We start from the raw sequence: 20754 nt of genomic DNA on the forward strand, positions 1-20754 counted from the left end.
GTTGAATGAATGGACTTCACTGAGTTTCAGCTCTAGCCGTAGGACTACCTAGGGCAGATGGTGCCATGATGGACTCAGATTCAGCAGACACTCGTTGAGTGAACTCTGCCAGGCTCCATGATGGGCACTCAAAACAGTGTAACAGCAACCCTTTAAGGAAGGAACTGTTACCTCCATTTCAGGCCAGGAGACAGGGCTGCGACATATTCAAGTTGGAAAGTAAGTCACTCACTACATTTAAAACTGGGTCTCCTGATGCCACGTCCATTGGTGATCAAGCTGGGTGTGGTGCCGGTGGCAGTGGGGGTGGGAGGTGGGATCACTGATGTGAAGTGGTCTCAGTGATGTGTGCCCACCATGGGGAAGGGGCCATGCTCCCCTTGCATCTAGCATTGAGCTACACTGCATGCCCTGTTTTCTTTTTTTTGTTTTTTTACTTTAGTTTTTTTGTGTGTCTTTTTTTATAGTTATTTTATTTTTTCTTACTTTTTTTTTTTGTTTTAGGAGGTACCAGGGGTTAAACCCAGGACCTCGTATATGTGAAGCACGCACTGAAACACTGAGCTACACCCATTCCACTCCCTCTCTTTCTTAATCTGACCCTATCTGTCTCCTTTTCTTCTCTTTGCAATGCTGTTCTGTCTACCTGGAATGCAGTCTTGCCACTGCTACCCCTCTTGGCAGTCTTAGAGACCCAGAGACACCTTGAACATCAGAGCCAGGCTTAAAATAGGGGTCCTGATAACAGTACTTCACCTCTTCCAGGGCCCCCGCTGCAGCTGTCATTCATTCATGCGCTGCTCTGGCAGGATATTTGCCAGATCCATGTTATCATTTGTATTATTTTTCACTTAATATTTTAATTTAAATTCCTTCATCCTAAGTGATACAAAATCAAATGATACGAAATTTATTTTGAGCAAGTGATAAATTCACATAGTTCAAAACTCAAAGTGCAAAAGAATATTGAATGAAAAGTCTCCCACCCCTGTCCCAAAGCCCAATGTTGTTATCTTTCTTGTACCTTCTTTTAAACAAATAAGTAGATGGGTATATTCTTCCCCCAGTCATTTTTTTTTTCACAAAAGGTAGCATATAATACCCTGCTCTGAAGCTTGCCTTGTACTTAACAATAGAACATGGAGAGTGTCCCAATTCAATGCATTTATTCTTTTTTTATGTATTCCATTATATAGGTATGCCACTTTTTACTGATGGTTTGCATTGCTAGTTTCATATTCTAATGTATATTAGAAAAATACATATCATGCTTACCATTAGTATGGACAGCGTGAGTTCATACCTGTCGTCCCCAGGCTTTCGGCATATGGTGGGAGTGGAAGAGCCGCTGTTTGTTGAGCCCTCCTGCCCATGCTTAGGGCCTCACAGCGTCCTCTTACTTAATCCCAGTGACCACCTAATGGGGTTGACTCGGCCAAATATTGGGCTTGCTCCTACCAGGGACTGTTTAGCAGGTGCTCACACACATTCAGAACCCATAGCCCTGGGTCTGAGGCTCTCTAGGGAGTTGAGAGAAGCAAGAATTGGGGGACTAGGGTATGCTGTTGTGGGGTGTCTTCTGAGCTGGGCAGTGAAGGGCAAGACTTGGAAGAAATGCAGCCTGACATGAGGAAAGCCCCAGAATCCAGGATGAATGGTCAGAATTTAACGAGGGAGGGGCCAGGTGGCCCAGTGGGAAGGAGACCCAGAGCTCACCTGACGAAGAACCAGCCCTGAACTTGTGCTCCTGACTGGGCTGAGGTCTTGTTTCTCTTTCTCATCATCTGATGCAAGAACCTTGACTTTCATAAATGCCTCCATGACAGCTTCCAGAGAATGAAAAGATCCTACTAGGAACACGTCTGATTATCAGCCAAGCCCAGGGCTACCTCTGCGGATCTCCCAAGTCAGGGCCACTCTTGGGTTATGTTGGGAAGCTGAGGCCCAGAGACCCATAGCAGGCCACGCTGAGCTGGGACTCTGGTTCTGCGCTTCCTCCCCCCACCTCCAGTGCCCAGCCCAGTGGGGTGCACATATAGTAAATACAATTATTTCTTTGGCATGCCTCCTCCAGCTGTATTCTCTCACAGCTGGTTAAGGGCCTGCCCAAATATCACATATCTTGGCTTTCTCATTTCAAAAACCAGAAAAAAGATTCTTCTCCCTTTCCCTTGCAGAGCAGAGCGCTGTGCTCACCTTTCACTCACCTGTGTGTCAACAGGGCCCTCTGCCTGCTGGCCTCTTCCCTTCCTGCTGCCCTTATGTCCTTGGCTTCCAGGAAACAGAAGCCCACTGTCCTTTTTTTCCTGAGCCCCATACTCATTGGAAACACTTGGCCTGACATCCTTACTCACCTTGTGTCATGTACTTTCCCAAAGCGTGTTCCTGGCTCGTTCGTCATCATGTCCACATAACCCCGAAAGCTCGTGGTATGGCACAGTTACAGGGAGGTACGCTGGATGGAGAGTTGGGAGCCCTGAGTTCCAGTCCTGGCTCTGGCACAGACCGCTTGGGGGATCTGGAGCTTGCCTCTGCCCCCCAGGGCTCTGTTTCCTGACTTGCGAACAGTGACAGCGTGATGGTTCCTATTTGCCATAAGAAAATGAGGGCCCAGTCAAGGGGTATTGGGGCAATGACTTAGCCTGCTGAGATACACAGAGCAAGTCAGCAGGTAGGCTGGAGTTAGAAGCCACCACCCTCTGACCCAGTCCAGGGTGCTTCCCCTCTACCTGTGTTGCTCCTACCACTCCCATTTGGCTGGCTGCAGCCCTTACCTGGTTGGGGAAAGAAAGGTCATTGATACCTGTGCCTTCCAGTCAGAAGGTCTAGAGCTATCTGAGCCCCATGCATGGCTCCCTAGGGCCTCTCTAGCTAAGACCTGGCTGCCAAGGAAAGGCCTGGTTCCCTCTTCCCCCAGGAAGAAGTCGGCCAGCCCAGCGCCTAGAAGTCCGCAGGGCTGATTTGGGCACCTGAGGTCATGAAATGGCCAAGTGTCTTGGGGAAGGGCCTGGCATATTGCCAGGAGTCAGGCAAGATGTCTGAACATGGGAACCTGCCAGCCTGGGCTCTGCCCTCTAGTAACCAGGGCCCAGACACGCCTGTGACTGTCTGTTTTTTCTCTGCAGAAGCTGACCGGTCGCCTCATGCTGGCCGTGGGAGGGGCAGTGCTTGGCTCCCTGCAGTTTGGCTACAACACTGGAGTCATCAACGCTCCCCAGAAGGTGAGTCCTGTGCCGTCCTTTGCTTATCGACATGAGCTCGCTCTGCTGCACATGCACACACCCCCACTCACCCATGCTGCCACCTCCGGGGCTGTACAGTCATTTACATCAGCTCACAGTCTGCCTCAACAGCCAGGTTGGCCCCGACCTGGTCAGAACTCCTCTCTCTGACCTCAGAATCTTGGGGCGACAGACTTCTAGAATCATTAGGGTTTTGTAGGTCATCTCAACCAAGCTCCCACCCAACTCTGATGTTGCATTTATTTATTTATTTATTTGAGGTATGGGGCCGGGGATTGAACATAGGACCTTGTTATGTGGGAATCCAGAGTTCAACAATTGAGCCACATTGGCAACCCTGAGTTGGTTTTTTCACTTGTTTGCTTGTGGTTTGTTTTTGCTTTTAGGAGGCACTGGGACCAAACCCGGGACCTCCCATGTGGGAAGCAGGCACTCAACTGCGTGAGCCACATCTGCTCCCCTGATGTTGCATTTAATAATCAAAGCCTTGCTTGGCTTAATGCTGCTGTGTTTATATGGCATTCTGGGGCTTACAAACGGCTTTTCATGCTGCTTATCTCACTTGATGCTCAGTGCAACCCTTTGAAACTGGCAGGCAGGCAACAATCGCCCTCCCAATCTGCAGGAGGGAAAGTGCCCAGAGAGGAGGAACCTGCCCAGCGTCACCCAGCTAGTCAGGGCTGGATGTGGTTGTCGGCACCAGTCTGCCTTGGAGCCCATCCCTGCCGGGTGGTCCTCCAGCCTGTGATTACACGCGTCCAGATGGTAGCACACTCCCTTGTAAGCCATCCAGTTCTGCGTAGAAACTGCATCCTTTCCCTGGAGGCCCCATGCCCGCCAAAGCAAAGATGGCGTCTCACCCTAGGGAACCCGAGGGGGTGGAGGTCTGTGCCTGACTTCTTCTCCCCACAGTGCATCCCAGATTTGTCCTCACTTGTTCACTTGTGTGCAGGACTGGCAGGCACCCCAGCGATCACCCGTAGCTCAGCCTACTTGCGTTACAGAGAGAAGAGAAGGGGAAGAGATAGGAAAGGAAACTGTTACTAAGTCCGGCCTCTAAATCAGGCATTTTATAGGTTTTTGAGGTTGGATGATGATTTCCATTTTTTCAGCCCAGAAACTGAGGACCAGGCAGATAAAATGACCAACAGGCCCAAGGTCCCCAAGCTGGGGAATGTGGAGTCAGGCCCAACTCTGTTGTTAACACAGCCCTAGGTTGTGTTCCTGGCCAACTTCTCTGGGGCTTGTCAGTTTAAAACTCTGGACCTTCTTGAGGAATAATGAGAGTGGACAGTCCACTGTGTCAAGACCACATGCGTTGTCCAGACAGTGGAGGCCAGGCAGTGAGCGTGGCTGGCTCCTGAGGATTAGGGGGCCCGTTCAGGGGACCGTGTCGGGAGTCAGAGCTGGGCGGCCTCCAAATAGGCAGAGGAGGGCTGCAGAGGCCACACCCAGTGCCGGGAGCCGAGCTGGTCACCAGGAAGGCCTGGCCTGCTGAGTCATGCCCAGCTGTAGCGGAGGTGACAGGACTTTTCCTGAAATGGCGACCGCGGGCCCATGCTTGGAACAACCCCAAGCCCTGCTTTTGCTAAGTGCTGTGCGGCTCCTGCCAAGGTGTGTGCCTCGGAGCTGGCTCCCCGTGGGAGTTCTTACAGTCAGATGAGGAGCAAAAAGGCTTCAAGAAGGTTGAGTTCTCCACCTGGATTGCACACTGGAGTCTCCAGATTCTGATTTTATTGGTCTGGGATGCTGAATTTTTAAAGCTCCACAAGTAATTCTAATGTGCGGCCAAGGTTAAGAACTGCTGGTTTAAGCAGTGTCTTGACTGTGAGTTAATGCCAGAATTGGGGCTCTAAGGTCAGGAGAGTGAAGGTGTTTTCCAGAGATAGACTGAATGGGGTTGGAGTGGGGAGAAGGCCAGGGCGTCACCAAGCAAGGGGGGGCAAAATCCCCAGAGAAGTGAAACAAGCCTGCCAGTTAGTAAAGGGCTGAACAGTTGGTGTGTCACTGGGGTGAGCGGCAGGAGAGGGAAGGTGGGTACAGCCAGCAAGGTCAGCCAGCACCCAACCATGGAGAGCTCGAGTCAGCTGGATCTGCCAAGTATCCCCCCACCGACACAGTGGAGCAGTCAGAACGGGGTGCCAGGACCAGCACGTAGGCCAGGCCAGGGAATGGGAACTTCAGAATGAGGACAATAGCCACCCACCGAAGAGGACAGATAGGATCAGATTTGCATTTTAGGAAAATGACTCAGGCATCTGGTGAGGCAGGGTGGATCTGAGAATATGAGGCTAGAGACAGGAAACCTAGTGAGAACGCTGTTGTTGCAACAGGGATATAAAAACAAACAAAAAAGAATGGACAGGATCTGGTCTTCGGTTCAGTGCAAAGGACTTCAAAATGGCTTCTAGGTGTTTGACTTGGGTGAGGTGGAGTATGAAGGAAGAGCAGGGATGGGAACAGCTGATAGCGGCCCTGGAATGGGCATGCTTGAGGTCTGGGGGACAGCTGCACTTGGATATGCGAATGTGTTTCTTAGGAGAGCAGTCAGGCCAGAGAAAAGGCTTGGGCGTCCATCACTGGTATCCAAATGGGAGTGGATGAAGACTTCCTAGGGAGGGTGATGGAATAAGAGGAGATGGAAGGGTCGAGTCCCCAGAGAACATCCCCATTGGGTAGAAGAAGGGGATGGTAGGTAGTAGGAGACGAGCTGGTATCTCTAGAACCAGGAGACAAGAACCTTTCAAGACGTAGGGAGAATGTAAGCTCCGTGAGGGCGAGGGTGAGGGTATTTGGTTTGTTGGTTTGTTCACTGCTGTCTCCTTCGGACCGAGAACAGTGTTGTCAAAAGCCCCAGTCTGACCTGGACAGGTCATCACCATGGTGCAAAACACAAAAGACACTTTGGTGACCTTGGAGGTGGCAAAAGCTGGCTGGTGGGGTGGGATGGGTAGAAACTTAGTTGCTGTGGGTTGAAGAGGGAGAGGAAGGAGGAGTGGAGACAGCCCTCCCAAGGCTTGGTGGAGAAAAGAGGTGGCAATAGCTCTACCATGGTCTTTTATTAATGTGCTGTAAGGAGTTAGCAAAAGGGGAGAGGGTGAAGATAAGACAGGGGAGGGGGTCTTTGAGGAGGTATGAAGGGGTGGCATTTGACTAGGAGGGATGAAGATACTGCTTCTGTGGTGGAGGATGTGGACAATATCTAGAATGAAGTACTGTAATTCTTGTGGCCTCCTCCCGTCTTATCAGAAATAGGTGAAACGTTAGAACTGCTGTGGGAAATGGGTGGAGCTGCTGACGACAGTCTCATAGGAGGACTAGTGGGTTGTACAGAGGGCCCAGCTGAGGTTGGAAACTGCGTTTACGGGCACCTGTCCAAAGGTGACTTCCAGGAACTGGCCTCTGAGAACCGAAGCAAAAGAAACCGGAGGGCCAGAGCTGATAGCACAGCAGCGCACATACTGAAATCTAGCACTGTTTCCGGGGCCAGCGCTTGGGCACGCCACCTGTTTACTTTTGCACTTTTCAAACACTTCTCACAAGCCTGGCTGTAGTCTTGCCAGCCGGAAGTAGATTAGAATCAATAAGATGAAAAATGGGAAGAGGGTCTAGGAGAACACAACAGACCCTCCTCCATGACAGTAAGCAGTGGAAGTACAGCTCAGAGCGACATGTAGTGTCAGCACCCATCGGCCTACACGTCTCACGGGATGCTGAAAGCATTGTCCTACCCCAGCGCGGGGATGTGCCAGCACTTGCATTCAAAGACTTCCTGAGTGCCCACCCTGTGCCAGATGTTGTTTTAGGCAGTGGGGAGGGCCACAGCTGTGAGCAGAGCAAGCCAGTCCTGGCCCTCATGGAGCTTGCGCCATGTAGGGTCTCTGCCGGGTCCTGTGCTGGGCTTGGGAGGCAGTGACAAGCTGGAGCCTGTCCTTCCCCTCAGGGCTCACGATCCAGGGGTCAGTGGAAACACCTTGGAGAACACTCTGGGCTTCAAGGTGCAATAGGAGCAAAGAGGAAGGAATACTTAATTCTGCTAGGGGGTGGGGTGAGACGGGAAAGGCTTCCTGGAGGAGTTGGCAGCCGAGCTCGACCTTGAAGGGCAAGCCTGCCCCACGAGGAAGGAGGGGCGGGTATCCGAGGCAATGGGAACAGCCTGTGCAAAGATGCCGTGGCATGAAGCGTTCGCCTGATGAGGAATTGCCAACTGCCTGTACCGAACACGCCGGCTGCCCTTGTCTGTTTAGAAAAGCTTCTCTTAGGAAACTGTTGGGTTGGCGTCTGCCTATTCTAGAGAGGAAACTTTGCCCCACTCTTGATCAGGATGCAAATAATGCTGTTCGTTGCCAGAAGCTTGGTCTCTTAAACAAATAGGCCTCAAAGGGCTTCCTCCTGGAAGTGGTTAATTACTCATAATATTAACGTAAATGATAAATGTTTACAAAGCACCTCCCCATAAATTATTCCTCAGCAGCCCTACAGGGCAGGCAGGGCTGGGATTATCTTCCCCATTTTATAGATGAGGAACCTGAGGCCAGGTGAGGACACCTGAGAGTGAGAGGCCAGGCAAGGGTGAACTCTAGGCCCCGAGAGTGACCTCACAGTGTGTTGACCTCGCACTGTGTTGACGCCAGCCCTGCCAGGAGTCCTCTCTCCCTGGGGGAGGAGTGGGGAGGTGAGCTCAGCCACAGAGGGGCATCCTGACCACCCTCCTGGGGTGATCTGAGAATGGCCTTAAACCCACCTTCCCCTTCCCTCACTCCCCAAACGGCTGAGTTGCTGAGAGAGATGACTAAAGGCCATTGAGAAACCACAAGTTCCTGGCAGCGGGACAGTAGCAGGCGGGTCTGAGAATGAGGCATCCTCAGAACCCAGACACTCTGGGCTGGAAGGGGCCTGGGAGCTCATTGGCTTAACCCTCCTTGTTTGACAAAGGAGGATCACTGTCTGGGGAGAGGACGAGGTCCACCCAGGGTGACCCGGCTTGGTGAGTGAAAGAACTTAATTGAGGCCAGAGGCAAGATCTGCCTCCCAGCCTCCAGGCAGCCTCTCCTTTCTAAAAAGTTCTGGGTCCCCTCTGTCCCCTTCACCCATCACCATACTGGGACTACCCCTTACAGCTTGCTTACTGAGTGCAAGACATTGTCCTAAACACTTTAGAAATTATAATTCATATGTTCCTTGTAATAGCCCCATTATGTAGGCACTATAATCTCTTTTATGAGAAACTGGGGCACAGAGATGTTAAGCAACTAAATCAAGAACACACAGCAGTAAGTAGCAGAGCTGGGATTTAAATCCAGGGGTTCTGGCTCCAGTCTATGCCCATGACCACTGTAGAAGAGACAGCAGTTATACCACGGTCAGACATGGGCACCTGGAGAGCCTTTCACATGCCTACAAGTGCCACACTGCTGGGCCCTCATGCTCTGACTTCCATGCTGAGTCAAACTCAGTCATGTATGGGCATCTCAACAGTTTCCCACACAGAGTTGCACAATTTCTTACACCATCACACCCATCACTGCTTCATCATCTCCTAAGCCCCCGCAGTTACTTTCATGGCTTTTTTACCAATTAGTGACAACTGTCTCTACTCCAGCTCTGCACCGGGTACAGGGACAAGATGAACCAGATGCACGATACATTGTAGTTGCCTATATAAAGGCACCAGTGGAAACTGGGCACCATGGGAGCAGAGAAGGAGGGGAGAAGGTACTTAGCCCATGGAACAGGGTTTCTCAGAGTAGCCTTGGCACTACTGACATTTTGGGCTGGACATTCTTTGTTGGAGGACTTGTTCTTTGTATTGTAGGCTGCTAAGCAGCACCCCTGGCCTCTGCCCACTAGCTGCCAGTAGCGCCCAGTGTGGCTGTCAGAGGTGTCTCCAGGCATTGTCAAATGTCCTCTGGGCACAAAATCACCCCTAGCTGAGAACTACTGCCATAGAGGAGTAGGGGTGACTAGGAAGACTTTCTAGAGGATTATTTGTACATCCTTGAAAGGTGATTAACGGTCACCAGGGGAAGGCAAAGAAGCAGCCCAAGTGAAGCCCAGAGGTGCAGGATATCCAGGTAACGGGGAGTTCCTCTGCCTGGCTGAGGAAGGATGTGAGTCATGGTGTGGTGGGAAGGAGCTGCCTCATTCTGCCTTTGGTAGGGGGGAGCCAAGAATGGCTTTGAAAAGGGTTTGTCACAGTGAGATGAAGCTCCCTCTGGCTGCAGGGAAGACCCTGGAGGCCAGGGGACTGGTAAGGAAGCCTGAGCAAAGGCCCAGCCTGGGTTTGGAGAGAAGCCCCCTTCAGGTCTCTTCCAGAAGCAGCCTGCTTGGTCCGATCCTTTGCGGTGGGTTTGGGACCAGCTTCAAGCTTCATCTGGCTGCCTGGGGCTGGGGACCCAGTGGTCAGGGCTATCTGTCCAGCCCCACCTGGAGCCTCTGGCTCTAAACTAGCTGGCCCTGGGGTGTGGCTGGGAGTTGCCATGGAGACATAAGTGCCCGGCAGGGGTGGGGAAGTATGGGGATCAAGGTCAAGCTGAGGGACTGAACTGGACAAACTGGCCCTTTCCTCCCACTTCATGGAGCTCAAGCATGGCTGGCTGTTTAACCCCTTGATCCCCACGGTAACATCTAAGAGAGAAGGGAGGGTAGAGGGGAGCGCTAGCTCCCTGACCTGGTGGCCTGGAGACCCCTGCCAGGGATGATCTGAAAAACCCAGGCCTCCTGGGGTAGAGGGATGTGTAGGAGCCCACAAGGAAAGAGGGTGAGACCTGCCAGAGGTTCCAAAATACATACCCCTTCTCTACTCAAGCCTCTCAGCCGCAGTCAAAATTAATCTGGTTAGGGGTGACAGGAGGGCCAGCTCTGGTTAGTGGCCTGCTTTTGTATGGTTCATGAGCTAAGAATGTTTTTTATATTTTTAAAGAGTTGCATGCAACAGAGGTGGTATGTATAACAGAGGTTGTATGTGGTGCCAGACCCTAAAATATCTTCTGTATTTTACAGAAAGTATTTGCCAACCCCTACTCTCGATCACTTTGATGTGCACGCTCACACGGACAGGGAACTGACCACCTCCACGGTGGGCACTCTCATGTTCTGAAGCCTAGAACGCGCTTTCCACCGAGCCCAAATGTGTGCCCCGGGGCCTCTGTCCTCTGGGTCCACTACCTTTTACAGCCAGGCAGGGGTCTGAGGACCAGCATCACCCTCTGGGGCATGCCCCCAATGCTTTCAGGTTCTTACTCTCTGAATTCCTTAGGGTAATGCCTTGTCCGCTGGTGATTTAAAAATGGGACACTGTCCCTAATGCTCCTCTGGGGGGGGGGGGGTTGCAGCCTTTCTCCATGAGAGAACAGTGAGGACATCAACGGTTTAGTCATCTCTTACTGTGTACATGCTCAGCCTCACACATGCTCACCCTCATGCTGTGGCCCAGAACCTTGCCACAGACACTGCCTGTGTGCAGAGAGGAAGTGAGGACTTCCTCTGCAGACGAGCCAGACGTGTGGTCCTTTACCCACAGCTGTCTGGGCGCCTTGCTGGATGCCGGGGCGGGGGAGGGGTGCTCAAAGACATAGGGGATTCCCAAGGAGTCACTGGGCAGAGGCAAGCCTCCTCTTGCACCCCTCTCCAGAAAACTGCCGGGATGAAGAATAGCTTTTTACTGGAAACCAGCCAGTCCAAGGGATCTCGGCTCCCCAGAGCTGAACTGCTTCTCCAAGCTGGCCCCACAGTGTTGCTGAGTGACCCTTCTGGGCCCCTTTGCCCCCTAGGCTCAATGAGGGCATTGGACAGAGATCTCTAAAAGCCCCTCAACTCCAGACAGGCTGATGCCATGACAGTTCCCCCTCAGACCGACCAGGGTACTTCTCTTTATCCCTAACATGCATGCACTTCTCAGAGACTTCTCAGCAGGGCAGAGAGGTGGTGAGTGGGCTGGGAAGGGAACAGAGAAGCAGATGGCCCGGCAGAGCCTGGTGCATTTTACATGCGTGGTGCTGCCAGGTAGAGGAGTAATTAATTGTGGGAAGCAGAATCTGGTTTTAGATGGGAGAAGGCAGGTGCAGAATCCAGGCGAGACCTGGGACAAGTGCTGCATAGGCAGAGGTAAGACACGTTAGGGTTTAAAATCGACAGGACCTGGTGCTGACTAGATGTGGGGCAATGGCAGAACCAAGGCTGACTGCCAGGCTTGTGACGAGCACCTGATGTGGCCGGGTTCAGAGCAGGCCTCCCTTCCAAGGTGAAGCCGGGCAGGGAGGCCACCATTAACCTTGTAGGGCCTGGGACTGGGATCGCATAGGTGAAGCAGTGACTTCCTCTAGGGACACTGACCACCAGCCTCTTCCAGGACTGATATTTAAAGGCAGAGACAGGTGAAAGGGGTGACCCCAAGAACTTGTCCCCATGTTGGGTTCTTCTGCATCTCCCAAGGAGCCCCCTCCCCTTCCATTCCTGGGCCAGGGGTCAGCATGGACCCCCAAGGAGGAGAGGACACAGAGCCCCCAAACCAGAAGCAGGCATAGAAAACCAGATGTGGTTTCTTCCCAGAAATCCCAAGCCCCAGACCCAGAGGCAGGAATCTGCCGCCCAGCCTCAGTTTAGCCAGGCATTGGGGCTGGGAATAGAAAGGATGAGTCTGGAGCCAAAGTTAAAGTGAAGGAGGCTGGCTGCTCGCCCCTCCTCAACCCCACAAAATGGTCTTAGTGGCGGAGAGGCTAGAGAGGCCGTACAGGAGCTATCATGGATGAGGTTTGGCCCCTCTGACCTGTGTTATCACAGGCAGAGATTTAGTTGGGAGAGGCCAGAGTAACACCTCCTTACACATGGTCCTCAAATATTTTCCATCTGCTTCAACATCTCAAGCCAAGTCCTGAGAGATCTAAAATCCTGAGCTGCCAAAACAAAAGCCTTGGGTCCCACCCTTAAGGGCCCCACTCTTAACTCAGCACTTACTTACGCCTCCTTTGCACACAGTTCAAACAAGTGCCTTTGATGGTTTCTTGAAGAGCTTTAAGAAAGGGTGTGTGACAAGCTGTGTGAGATCAGCACCTAAACCAAAGAGGGACGGGAAGAGAACTACACGAGAATGCACAGAGCCCAGGGACAAACACCCCTGTCTCTGTTGTGAGCCCCAAGGACGTGGGTGCCGTGGAGCCTGGCTGGTGGTCTGGTTGCTCTGGGCAGCAAAGCAAGCATGACAGGAGGGAGAAAGATTCCCACCTAGATAGATGGTGGGTCAGAGAAGTTTGGGCCTTCAGAGAGGCAAGTATCACTTATCTGGACAGCGCTGTTATCCAGGACAGCCTGTTCTCTGTATAGCCCGATAAATGGGGCATTACTGTTCCCAGCAGCTCCTCCTCTGGGGTGTTTTGTCTCTTGAAGAACACAAGCGTTTTGTGTTGTATTTGTTAAGAAGTCTGCCTTTTCTCTGTCCCCAGCAATAGCTAGGGTTTCTAGGAGAGCCTAAGGCCCTTCATTCCTTGATTCCTTCACTCACACACCGGGAGTCCCTGGTACCATGTCTGGGACAGGCCCTGATGTGAATCCATGTGGGGGTCCCTGTCCTCGGAGAAGACAAACTCCAGGAGAAGGAAACTCAGAGGAAGGACCGTAGCTGGATCTCAAAAGGTTGCAGCATGGTAAGGCGAGGCAAGCCCTCCAGGCAGGAGTAACAGCATCGACCAAGGCATGGAGGGTAGAAAGTGGTGTGGAGAGAACATGTAGCTCATGGTGGCAGGTGTGAGGCTGGACCGTATCTGCCAGGACCCCTGAGTTCTAATATGGGATGGGGGCTTGGTTAGACTTGCCTGATAAATGGGGCATTGTTGTTCCCAATCCAGTACTCCTTCAGGGTTGGTTTTGTCTCTTCAAGAGCATAAGCACTTCGTATTGTGTTTGTTAAAGTCTGCCTTTCAGGTCTATACTGGTATCTGCTGAGATGATTTCAGGGGTCCCTTGGGTCCATGTTGCTTTCCATATTGGTCATGTAGTGCTTTGTGCCAGGCACTGGATGAGCACCTTAAATATGTTTCTTTAATTCCCTGCAACACCTAAGTAGGTGTCACTAATGTCGCCACGTCAGAGATGAGGTCATTGAAACTCAGATGAAAACTTGCCCACGGACACATTGGAAATGAGCAGTAGAGCTGGGATCTGAATTTGGTTGTGTCCAGATTCAGAGCTCAAGTTCCTAGCCACCACACTCCCTGACGTCCCTGGGAGCAGACCATTCGATCCTTAGGATTGCTTCCCCCTGGTCAATCTTTTTAACCCCTGGAGCCAGGTCTCTGTCAAGTGTCTCCAGACTTGGGGACAGACCATGGCAGGAGGACAGGGATAAGGGTGGTTAAGAAGCCCAGGGCCTGCTGCAGCCAGAAGGAAAGCACTGTGCAGCCAGGCCCAGCATGCTCAACGGGCATTCCCGGGACTGTGCGCCTCAGCGTCGTCTTTGGCAAATGTGGCCGCCTACATCCTCTTCCTCTCCAGGGTTCAGGATGGGTAGAGAGGGCCAAGAGCAGTGGCAATGGACCTCGAAGAGGCTGCATGCTGCCGTGTGTGTGTGGATCTGCAGCATGCACACAGGGAGGGGGTGTCGGGGTGGGTCAGCTTTGGGTGGAGTGGTCAGCTTTGGGTGGAGTGGAATTGAGCTGTAAGTGATGGGAGCTGGGCATGCAGGTTTGTGTCTGGCTGAAGCCAGGAACACTCAGCCCGTGTGAGCATGAGTGGGCATGTGATGGTACATGTGCTTGGGAAGCTGTGTTTCTGTGTACACAGCCTGCACCTGGTTATGCAGGTGGCTGGGTGGGTCTGGCAGTCCTGTGGCTCTGGGTGTGTGTCTGTACGGCCTGAGAGTATGACAGTTAAGCTCAGGCAGAACCGGTGCTGCCCGCCTGCCACATATCTGGGATCGTGCCAGGCCCTCACCTGGGTGGGGGCAGGTCTGTACTAGGGAGGTGGCTCCAGTTCCTAGAACCGCTTCCTTGTCTGGAACCTTCCCCCTTACCTCCCAGCAGGGCACCTGGGAAAGGGGGAGGAGGCCATGGGTACTTCAGAGTAGAATCCCCAGACCAGCCATGAGGCTGCTGAGCCCGGTGGACAGAAAGTGGCAGTGTGAGCATGAGTCTTGGGCGTATGTTCAGAGGGTCATGTGTGCCCTGAGTGCAAAGTCAGTGAATCTGCCCCTCCCCTCGTCCCAGGACCTCCTGAAAGGCAGAACCCAGTCTGTCCAGCGTATTTCCTCCCCAGCAGAGCTAAGGGTGTGGGAGGGACATAACAGGAGCTGGGCCTGGGGCACCAGGGAGAGTAGAGGAAAGGGGCAAGTGGGGAAGAACCACTTTCCCTCTGTACCTCTCTCTGCTGTCTGCCTGAGTTTTCACCATTGGCCGTTTACCATCATCCCCAGCAAGTCATGGTGAGCATGTGAAATCACAGGGCCCTGGAAGCCGCAGCTGAAGGGACGTGCGAGAGCTGGCACAGCTCCCCGGGATAGAGCCCAATCCCTTGCTGCTTACCTGGGGAAACTGAGGCCCACAAAAGGGAGGGGCTTGGCTGAAGATCAGGCAGTAAATTGGCAACAAAGCCAGGCCCCGGACCCTGTCCAGCATCCCCAGCATCCCGTGGAAAAATGGCCTTGTTTGAGGAAGAGGTGCAAGGGGCTTCGGAAAACTGGGTCCTGCCTCACCCACTCAGGCTGCTTCTCCCCCTGCAGGTGATCGAGGACTTCTACAACCAGACGTGGGTCCGGCGCTACAGCGAGAGCATCTCGCCCAGCACGCTCACCACGCTCTGGTCCCTGTCGGTGGCCATCTTCTCCGTCGGGGGCATGATCGGCTCCTTCTCTGTGGGCCTCTTTGTTAACCGCTTCGGCCGGTGAGCAGAGGGGGTCCTGGCCCTGCCCCTGGGGAGCCTGCCTGGGGAGTCCCAGTTCGGAGCAGGGAGGGGGGTGGGAGAAGACAGGGCATTCCAGGGTCTTACCCCATGCCTGAGGGGAGCCAGGCCCTTCCCCAGGGACCCCCCTGACCCGAGACCCCACCCCCAGGCGGAATTCGATGCTGATGGTGAATGTGCTGGCCTTCACGTCCGCGGTGCTCATGGGCTTCTCGAAGCTGGGCGGGTCCTTTGAGATGCTGATCCTGGGCCGCTTCATCATTGGTGTGTACTGCGGCCTGACCACAGGCTTTGTGCCCATGTACGTGGGGGAGGTGTCACCCACGGCCCTCCGCGGGGCCCTGGGCACCCTGCACCAGCTGGGCATCGTCGTCGGCATCCTCATCGCCCAGGTGAGTCAGGCGGGGGCTGCTCACCCAGCCCTGCTCCCGCCCTGCAGCCTCCGTGGCTCTCAGGTCTGCTTCTTGCATGGCAAAGTGTCCTCATTGATAAGGCATCCTGTCCAGCCCCTTGCCGCCCTGCAGAGAACGTCTGCCGTGTGTCCTAAGCACAGTTCCAGAGAGCGTGTCTTTCCCCCTCCCCATCGTCCAAATCTTCCAGGGCTCCCGGAAGAATGGCAAATCCAGGCTCTCTCCTCCCCATCCCTGCCCACTAGGACCTGTGTCCTTTCTTCTCACCCAAGGATCCAACCCACTGAACCCTGCTGCTGTTCACGCAAAGCAATGAGTTTTCATGTAAAGGCCGTCTGCCTTCACACACACTGTACTCTTTCCAGAAGGGTTTTCCTTCTCTCCATCCCCCAAATCCTTCTGTGGTAGAGAGGCAGTCCCCAGGCCCTGTGCCAGACACATTTGTAACTGTCTTGTCAGTTATCTTCTTGGTAAAGCTGTGAGGTAGGTCCTGCTTTCCCATGTTACAGATGGGGAAACTGAGGGTCAGAGAGGTTAAGTCTCAAGTTAACGGTATAGTTGGCACAGGCCCAGGTCCACCTGACCCCAGAACTGGAGCCTGTTCCTAAAGCAGCAGCTGCACTGCTGTGGCACAGTACCTGACTCAAAGCAGGCAAAGGCCACTGCCACTGGGCAGAGGAAGCTGGGAGTGGGGGTCAGGGCCAGGTGCTGATAGCCGCTTCCTCCATCCCTGCTTTCCCCAGATATTCGGCCTGGACTCCATCATGGGCAACGAGGATCTGTGGCCCCTGCTGTTGAGCATCATCTTCATCCCAGCCCTGCTGCAGTGTATCCTGCTGCCGTTGTGCCCCGAGAGCCCCCGCTTCCTGCTGATCAACCGTAACGAGGAGAACCAGGCCAAGAGTGGTATGGGCAGGGCCCTGGCCACATACATCTTTACCCCCTGACTCCCGGCCCTCTTCCCACCCTGAGCCGCTCCCGCTTTCCCTCCGGTCCCCCCAGTGCTGAAGAAACTGCGTGGGACGCAAGACGTGTCCCATGACCTGCAGGAGATGAAGGAGGAGAGTCGGCAGATGATGCGCGAGAAGAAGGTCACCATCCTGGAGTTGTTCCGATCACCCATCTACCGTCAGCCCATCCTTATTGCTGTGGTTCTGCAGCTGTCCCAGCAGCTGTCAGGCATCAACGCTGTGAGTTACTGACCCCCACACCTACCCTTTCCTGTGGGCCCAGCCAGACCTTTTGGCCAATTGTGTGCTATGAACAAACTCAAAACTTAAAATGACAAGTAAGCCCCAACCCATAAGGCAGTGAGGTCACTGGTGCAGTGTCTGCTTGCCTGAGATGTACTTGACCCCTTCATCCTTTTATTCATTCTGTGTGCCAGTGGTGCAGAAGCAGGGGAATGGCCAAAAGCATCCAGCCAAGCCCCAATGCCTTTCTGTCTGGTAGGTCTTCTATTACTCCACAAGCATCTTCGAGAAGGCAGGGGTGCAGCAGCCTGTGTATGCCACCATTGGCTCCGGCATCGTCAACACAGCCTTCACCGTCGTGTCGGTGAGTTCCTGCTTCTCATCGGTCAGCAGCCGGGACCCAGCTCAGGGCCTCAAGACAGAATAGCTGCCAGGCTTCCTTTACTGTGAGCCAGGCTTCATGTCATGTGCTTTGTAAGTGCTATCTCGTCTCATGCTCAAAAACCACTTGGGAAGCTTCATTACTCGTATTGCACAGCTGAGGACCCTGCTCTTCAGAGATTGAAATGGCTCGCCCCTAGCTCCCAGCCAGGATGTTCAGCTGTCTGGCTCTACAGGGCCAGCTCTCTTCTCTTTCTCTTCTCTCCCTACCTGGTCTCTGCAGCGCCATGTGCTTTTCCAGCTGTAGTGGCAAGCCTATGGGTAGATGGGAGGGTTCCGAGGGGTACCGGGCAGGGGCCTGGCACTGACACCCTCTCTCCCCATAGCTGTTTGTGGTGGAGCGAGCTGGCCGACGGACCCTGCACCTCATAGGCCTGGCTGGCATGGCAGGCTGTGCTGTGCTCATGACCATCGCGTTGGCGCTGCTGGTGAGTCAGCACTCCAGGGGCCAGGTGGAAGCTGCTCCCTCCCTGTGTCCTCCCCACCCCCATCCAACCCCCTGACCCCAGGGTTGGGTCTGATGTTTTGGCTACTCAGGTTGTCTCTTTCCATCCCACTCACATCCTGTCATGAACTTGCTTTTCCTTGCTTGATGGTTTCTTACCACAGCACCTGTGGCCCCAGACCCCACATCCCCCTCTCCCCAGGGAGTTGCTTTGCCCAATACTAAGCCTTGCAGAGTCTTCATCTGTAACCTCAATTAATCTTCAGAACAACCCTGGAAAATATTAACATTCTCGCCACAGAAGTGCAGAACCATGTCTTAATCTCACTCACTTTTCACACTGTGGAGGTGTAGTTCAGGTATTATTGTATTATTCCCATTTCACTGATGAGGAAACCTATTGACCCAGTGAGGTTAGTAGGATGGAGTCAGGAATCAAACCCCAGACCTGCTGACCCCAAGCCTGTGACACCCTGTGCCAGGCATTTCACACAGACACCAGTTTACCCAACCTCTGGGCAATGAAAGCACCTTTATGCCCATTTTACAGCTGAACCAAGGCTTAGGAAGAAACTCTCAGTGATTGCTCAGTGATTGCAGAGAGGTCCAGCGTGTAGCAGGGGATTTGAAGCAAAGCCCCTCACTTTTCGATTATGGCCTCCTTGAGGAGAGTGATTATTAAAAAATGCTACATGCCTAGTACCTACCACCCTGAGCCTGCCTTCTAGCATGGGCCCACCCCTACCCCAGGAATGTTCTTTCCCATCCTCCTGCCTCATATGGACTGCTCTACTGCCAGAGACGGGGGCACAGAGAGGCTTCTCAGCACCTCCCACATGCACAGCACATTACCACTCCTGCAGGGTGGATTCTTGAGCTCACAAGCACCCTGCAGGACTTAAATCATTCTGTGATCCAGATGAGGAAGCTGAGGTACCTAGGTCTCCGGGCAAATCCAGATTAAAACCCAATTTAATTCCCTTCTCCCTACCTTCTCCTCTACAGGAGCAGCTATCCTGGATGTCCTATCTGAGCATCGTGGCCATCTTTGGCTTTGTGGCCTTCTTTGAAGTGGGCCCTGGCCCCATACCATGGTTCATAGTGGCTGAGCTCTTCAGCCAGGGTCCCCGCCCAGCTGCCATTGCCGTTGCCGGCTTCTCCAACTGGACCTCCAATTTCATTGTGGGCATGTGCTTCCAGTATGTGGAGGTGAGGACCCCTGTTGTCTCAGCACTCACCATTTCTTGCCTACATTTATGACCCCACAGTGGCTGTGCAAAGTGCGCTCCTGGCCGTTCTTAATAGGTGTCATGCTGAGGAAGAAGTTGAGATGCAGGAGCCCAAGGTCATGCAGCTGAGAGCCTTAACCTTGACTCGAGTGCTCTTCCCTTCACTTTGGATCATCTGCTCTGCTCTAGAGTAGAGTGCTCAGCTCCAGGGTTGTAAAAAATACCCCTGGAGACTTTGTGTGGCAGGTGTAGGCACAGTCTCCTTTGTCATTTGCCATAGGGTCCCTGGGTGGTGGGTGAGTGTTCCCCTTTCAGAGCAAAGGCCCAGAGGTAAAGTGATTCACCCAAATAAGAATGTCTGTGTGTCTTTCAGCAACTGTGTGGTCCGTACGTCTTCATCATCTTCACTGTACTCCTGGTCCTGTTCTTCATCTTCACCTACTTCAAAGTTCCTGAGACTAAAGGCCGGACCTTCGATGAGATTGCTTCTGGCTTCCGGCAGGGGGGAGCCGGCCAGAGCGACAAGGCACCTGAGGAGCTCTTTCGCCCGCTGGGGGCTGATTCCCAAGTGTGAAATGCCCCACAGCACCAGCCCGGTGTGCTCCCAGCAGCCCCAAGGATATATCTCTCAGAGCGCAGGCAGCTGGATGAGACCTCTAAGCTGACATCTCAGCAGAGCCGGGCCTGGGGCTCTCTTCAGCCAGCAGTGATGTCCAGAAAAATATTCAGGACTTTAGTGGCTCCAGGATTTTAATGAAAACAAGACTGTTGCTCACATCTATTCAGACAAGCAACAGGTTTTATAGGGTTTTTTTTTATTATTATTATTATGATTACTGATTTTATTATTTTTTTATCAGCCAGAGTTTCCTGTACCTAACCCCAGACTTCACCATGAATGGCTCAGTCCTGAGGGTGGGGACCAGGCCTGTCCCAGATATTTGCCTTCTTTGCCAAGCTAATCTGTAGGGCCGGACCTATGACCAAGGACATACTAATTGAACTACAAACTTCGAGGCTTCTACCCCAGGAAATGGCTGTGGCCACTCCCTTCTGCGGGACTGGCTCTCCCCATCCCAGGGGTCAGGCTGTGTTAGGATTTGCCCATTCCCATCTCTTCCTACCCAACCAGTCAAATTAATCTTTCCTTTCCTGAGACCAGTCAGGAGCACTGAGTGCAGGGAGGGGAAGGGAAGGGCCAGACTGTTACCAAGTTCTCGTCTCCTTTGCACTGAGGCCAGAGGATCACCATGAGAGGAGGGCCAGAGGGCCGTGGGAGGCTGAGGACTCAACTGCTCCAGAAGACATGGACACTCCTGCCCTGCTGTGTATAGATGCAAGATATTTATATATATATTTTTTGGTTGTCAATATTAAATACAGACACTAAGTTATAGTATATCTGGACAAGCCACCCTGTAAATACACCACCTTACTCCCTCTGTAACTTACCTAAATAGATATAAATGGCTGGTTTTTAGAAACCTGTTTTTGAAATGCTTGTGGATATGGGGATTTGGAATGGGAGTGGGAGAAAGGTAAGCAGGTTGCAGCTGCTACAGCAGCTACATGTTTTGATTCAGGATCCATCTGGCAACCACCTACTCATCAGTGCCCTCTAATGCTCAAAAATCTGCACAGTCACTATTACCCAGAGGAAATCAATTCTTTATCTTGGCTCTCAAGGCGTTTCCATTTCATTCATATAATATGGTTGGTGTTCCAAAAATGATAACCATGTGCCAAGTGTGATGCATGGGTCTTAATATATACATATTACTACATATGGAGGTACTTTTATCCACATTTGACAGGCTCAGAGGGTATGTGCCTCAAGTCTCACTATAAGCTAAAACCCCTCCTTCTAAAAGTACTACTCTCCAGCCCCTAACACATCTCATCTCT

General features: G+C 52.8%; 1 protein-coding gene across 1 annotated transcript in view; it reads left to right on the forward strand.

The window, feature by feature from the left end:
* Positions 1 to 20333, forward strand: part of SLC2A1 (solute carrier family 2 member 1) — a 34130-nt gene extending 13797 nt beyond the window's left edge. Inside the window, exons 2-10 of the mRNA XM_004477388.5 lie at positions 3126 to 3221; positions 14953 to 15113; positions 15283 to 15523; positions 16285 to 16447; positions 16544 to 16731; positions 16994 to 17098; positions 17502 to 17603; positions 18626 to 18829; positions 19223 to 20333. Coding sequence (XP_004477445.1) covers positions 3126 to 3221; positions 14953 to 15113; positions 15283 to 15523; positions 16285 to 16447; positions 16544 to 16731; positions 16994 to 17098; positions 17502 to 17603; positions 18626 to 18829; positions 19223 to 19423 — 1461 coding nt within the window. The 3' untranslated portion in view covers positions 19424 to 20333. The remainder of the gene's footprint in view (positions 1 to 3125; positions 3222 to 14952; positions 15114 to 15282; positions 15524 to 16284; positions 16448 to 16543; positions 16732 to 16993; positions 17099 to 17501; positions 17604 to 18625; positions 18830 to 19222) is intronic.
* The last annotated feature ends 421 nt before the right edge of the window (positions 20334 to 20754 follow it).

This window comes from Dasypus novemcinctus, chromosome 9 (genome assembly GCF_030445035.2).
Source record: "Dasypus novemcinctus isolate mDasNov1 chromosome 9, mDasNov1.1.hap2, whole genome shotgun sequence".
NCBI lineage: Eukaryota > Metazoa > Chordata > Mammalia > Cingulata > Dasypodidae > Dasypus > Dasypus novemcinctus.